This window comes from Thunnus thynnus, chromosome 12 (assembly GCF_963924715.1).
Source record: "Thunnus thynnus chromosome 12, fThuThy2.1, whole genome shotgun sequence".
Taxonomy (NCBI): Eukaryota; Metazoa; Chordata; class Actinopteri; order Scombriformes; family Scombridae; genus Thunnus; species Thunnus thynnus.
In genome coordinates this window covers 1,689,478-1,694,278 of record NC_089528.1, presented here as the reverse complement: position 1 = coordinate 1,694,278, position 4,801 = coordinate 1,689,478, and the positions used below count along the sequence as shown (strand labels likewise).

Sequence of the window (4,801 nt, the reverse complement as noted above, 5' to 3'; positions counted from 1 at the left end):
CCAAAGAGATGAAGTTGCCCAGCATTGAGTCGCTAACATTTGACTTTCTAATGGCTGTAATAGGATTACATGCTCCTGTCGCGCTGGTAATGAGAAGCGGACGGACTCGGAGAGGACCTGATAGTCTGCTGTGGAGAGCGTCCTGCAAATAACTGAGGTTAAAAAAGCAGAATTATGTGGCATCATAAGAAAATTAAATACTTAATTATGTCTAAAAAGTAGTGTCTAAAAGCGCTAACCCACCTGCTATGCTGGAGCTTTTTAAAATCCAAACTGTCAGCATCCTAACACCGACCCTCCAGCAGTGCTTTGAATGCAGCCTTCAGTCTTGTGTTCGCCGCTTTTGGGCCCACATGGTTCATATAGGCTATGCGGCCGTGTGTTGTAGTGGTGTGGGGGCGGCCGCAGAGGAGGCCGTGGGGACACATGTTGGAGGGATGCCGCTACCACGGGAAAATCTGTCCCGGGAGCACCTGGCAGCACAGAGCGTATTCAACAGCCTCCCACCATACTGCTGCACGCCCGCGTGCGCTTTAAACACCTTCAGCTGTTGTGGGTATACAGTGTCCTGTCATTAGCATCTCATTTGCATATTCATGTCGCAATATTGTGCTGTATTAGTTTGAGTTATTTCCCGTCTTACTCTCACTCAGTCAGACTTTTGATGAACAGTTAATCTCTTGAACAGAGCTCATTAGGCCCCTTCAGTACAGGTCACGCAAGTATTCACTCTCATATGTTAATATAACATTATGCCTCATTCATCTACCACCAGGAGGAAAGAATCTTATAACCACGAATTCATTTAATGGTCCACGTTTGCACTCACGTAAAATAAAATTAGGTTTAGGTCTGATGTTCCAATGATGAGATTAAAGGGCTAGTGACAAAAATCAGCTAATGATAAACTAAAGCCTAATAAGAATTATGTATTTCTTTATAGTCAAACAGTAGAATGTTTAATATTCTGAAGTAGTTTCAGTAGAAGACTTTGCTTTCAAAATGCTTTCTTCTATTTCAGTAAATAACACATTTGTTTGTTAGTTTGACTAAAAATTCTTAGTACAAGATGCATTTTTATTTCCGGAGCTTTCAGCCACATCTTTGTGGCTGAAAGCTTTGAGTAGTCAGAAGACTAGAAAGGCGCTATATAAGTGTAGTCCATTTACCATCTTGTGGCCTTCATCAGTGAATGCACCTTGTTCAGGACTATTGACATCTTTCACTTACTGGAAAATTTCCACCAAGTGGGGCTCGTGCTATGAGTTTTTTTGTCGAATTATTTCCAAGATCAATGATGAACCTTCAAGCTTAACGTCTGTTGTTAGAATTGTATAATCATATAGGGGAAGTTTACTCTACTGACATGTTGATGTTGAACATCTTATTTAATATTTGACTAAATAACAACAATAATAAAATAGAATAAAGAAGAAACAAACTTTTTATCATTAGGTGTCTTTATTTGCAGGTTGAATAGAAATATAAATCAGCAGTAGAAAAATATTTTTTCTCTCATTCTTTGCAATTAAATTAAAACATATATTATCACTTATGAAAAAAATTAAATACATGATTGCCAGTTGCCTGAATTACAAAAATAAAATTATCAACATGATAAAAAAAAATATGTACAACAACTAATACAATATCAGAAAATGTACAGTCAGTTCACATGGTGTTCACATTTTTACAATGCGCCTTCAACAGCACATTAAAAACATTAACATAATCTGGTTCCTCACATTTACAATGTGCGTTTTACAGGACAAGTCAGAAGGACTCAGGTATTTCTGTTTAGGCCACGAGGCCGAAAGGAGGCTCGTTCTCTATGTCTGTCAGGCCCGGTTTGTTGTGCAGTTTTCGGGGGTCCTCCGGCGTCCAGACCTTGGCCGTGCGGATGATGTTCTGCTCCCGGAGCTGCTTTTCATCCGACCACGATAAAGAGTGACCGGCCAGAGGAGGTAGGCCGTAGTCTGGGTCGCTGGGGGAGGGAGACCCTGGGAGGACAAAACGTAGAACAAGTACATTAATATTAGTTTTTTTCCTCAGTTTTTGTTTTTTGCAGACTAGGACTAAGCCTATATACGTCAATCCAAATAAGTGCATATGTAAACACAAATAACTGTAAATGAGTCTGCATCGCTTTCATCGAGCCTGACTGCCACTATTCTTAAAATGATGTACTTAGAGGTATGATTTTGAAATGCACCTACTTGTTCCTCTGTGACAGATAATGACTTTCTTGGGCTGCGCGTGCGTCTCGCTGCTGGAGTTCCTGATAGGCAGATCCGACTGCACGAGCTCGGCGAGGAAGTTGATGTAGCCGATGGCCAGCCGCAGAGTGTCCACCTTAGAGAGTCTTTTCTCGTAGGGCAGGGTGGGGATGTGGGAGCGCAGACCCTCGAACGCGTCATTGATTGACTGCATCCTTCGCCTCTCCCTGACGTTGGCCGCCTGCCTCAGCTGTTGCATCTCCATCTCAGACCTCATCCGCCGCCTCCGCTTCAGCAACGGCCCGCCGTGTAGGCTGCCCATCTGAGGGGACAGGTCCGGGGTGCTGTCGGCGCAGCCGTACGAGAAGGTGGAGGACGAGGAAGAGAAGGACAGGTTGCCAATGTCGTAGTCCCCATCGTGAGGCGCAGCTCTGCTGCCGCCGTCTTTGCTGTAATAGTCTTGGAAATGGCTGGTGAGGAAATCGACGTCGTCATCCAAAAAGTCATCCGTGTCCAAGTGTCCATCTCTCGAAGACTGGTCAGTGAAAAACTCGTCATCGTCGAAGTAAGGAGGGGAGGAGAAAGAGTCCAGTCCGGAGAAAGGGTCCAGTACACTGTCCATCTTTGTCTAGCTGCTTCTGTCTCCTGTTGTTGCGGTAACAATGACACGTTGTTCTTTCTTTTATTGACTCGTTGCTCTGTGGTCACTGATCACGGTCAACAGTTAGTTTTACTAGAAGATCAGGCACGCGAGGTGTCTTTATAGCGACATCCATAGTCGCGTGCCGTTTGCCAGGGGCGCCAACCAATCACAACTCGGTCCGCGAAGCGCACCTCGAGATAATTCCCCAGAACGCCACGCCTCCTGTCCTCCCCAGGCCCGGCCTGAACATCTCAACTATGCCCTGACACCGGCTGTCCTCCTCTAACACAGTCCGACTGATTTATATTTCCTTGTTTAACATGCTCTAACTTGATTTTAAATGAATTAATACTCTGCCCGAAGTGAAGAGAGACTGATCAGATATGATTCCTTACACCGTTATGACATCTTTGACTAAATATTGATACAATGTGCAGCCTAATCACATATAGGCCTATTTGTAGAAAACTGTCTTTTCCCAAAAAATGTTCTACTGTGAATTATCGTGGATTTTAGATTAAATGAGTCAACGTGACCTCACAGTTGTCTACAATAAAATAAAAGCCCGAATTAAGGTCGTGTTGTAGACTATGTCTTATTGTTAAAACATACTGTAGGCAAACTGGTAGGAAAACCTAATAAACACCACAATTTCTCCTCATAGTTGCGGGACATGTTCATTCAAGTCACTATGCAACAAGAAGTTTCATACGTCTGTTGTGTTTTGCATTGATATTCAAACATGCTATTAAATATTCAGCCTGGTCGCCAGAAGCCAGTAAGATTCTCGGTAGCAAGTTGGGAATCAGCAGAGAGCACGGCTCGAGACCACCTCGAAACCAAGGCCGGCTTCCCGTTTCAACCGACAAAAGCGGGTCTTTTTTTGTGAGACATCCGCCATTTTTAATTTATTTTTAATTTTATTTTAACCCAAACCATGATCTTTCCCTAACCCTAACCAAGTGGTCTTTGTGCCTAAACCTAACCAGACCTTAACAACAGCGTTGTCACATCATAAAACATCATTATTCAATGGGTAGAAATGTTAATATGCTACATTTGTAGAAATGTTGATATGATACATATTACACGTGTTGAAACGTAGATATTCAACGTTTCTGTGGTTTGCAGAAACGTTCAATGCCAATGTTTTCTTCTAGCGATCGGGTTGAAATATTATTATGAATGTATAAATATCATATAACGAATATTAAGATGCTATTAAAATAGGCTCAGGCTAATTTAATAGTATAATATAATCAATAATATTTTGATATCCTAGGCTATGTTGATATTACCCTACAACCTTCAATTTAACATTGGCTATGAGTAGAGGGAGGCCTTGACACAATGTGTTCAGAATAATAATGTTTCCTCTGATTAAAGAAACAGATGTTGCCAACAAAAGCAACACGTGAATAGAAACCCTCATGTCAATAAACTCCCCAGATTAAAAGATGCATCAACCCAGCTGTGAAGCATTATTGTAAAAACTAATATTATTATTAATTTGTTTGTAAGCGATCAGCTATAATTTCACTGAGATGTGTGTATATATTATTATTATTTTGTTTAACATCTATTTCTATGTATTTCTAATAGTAAAGTCAAATGTAACTAAATATTTTGTAACGACTCTATAAAGTCTTAAAGGGGCACAATAAAACACACAAAAGGAGGCAATGCACACAACCGCCAAACGGAAATAAGATCTTGTTTAAAAGCAAAATATAAACTCAATGAAAGGGCATAAAATACTTTACGACAAGTGTTTCAAATTTTACAAAGTTTTAATGACACTTTCTTGACCATCTATCACATTTAATTAAGAAAACTATTTCTATTAAGACCCTTCTCTTTCAAAAGAAAATCCAAGGCTGTGGTTAAAATGTTGTGTATCTTATTGTGAAGGTGGATAAACCTGTGAACATGTTGCTGTGAG

The 4,801-nt window shown here is 40.9% G+C and overlaps 1 protein-coding gene across 1 annotated transcript; it reads right to left on the bottom strand.

The window, feature by feature from the left end:
• Positions 1–1,504: 1,504 nt before the first annotated feature.
• On the bottom strand, positions 1,505–4,520 carry ptf1a (pancreas associated transcription factor 1a). The gene is made up of 2 exons (XM_067604618.1): positions 2,217–4,520; positions 1,505–2,000 (listed from the first exon to the last, which is right to left on the bottom strand). The coding sequence occupies exons 1-2, from the start codon at positions 2,836–2,838 to the stop codon at positions 1,798–1,800; spliced, it is 825 nt and encodes a 274-aa protein (XP_067460719.1). The 5' UTR covers positions 2,839–4,520; the 3' UTR covers positions 1,505–1,797.
• Positions 4,521–4,801: the final 281 nt, after the last annotated feature.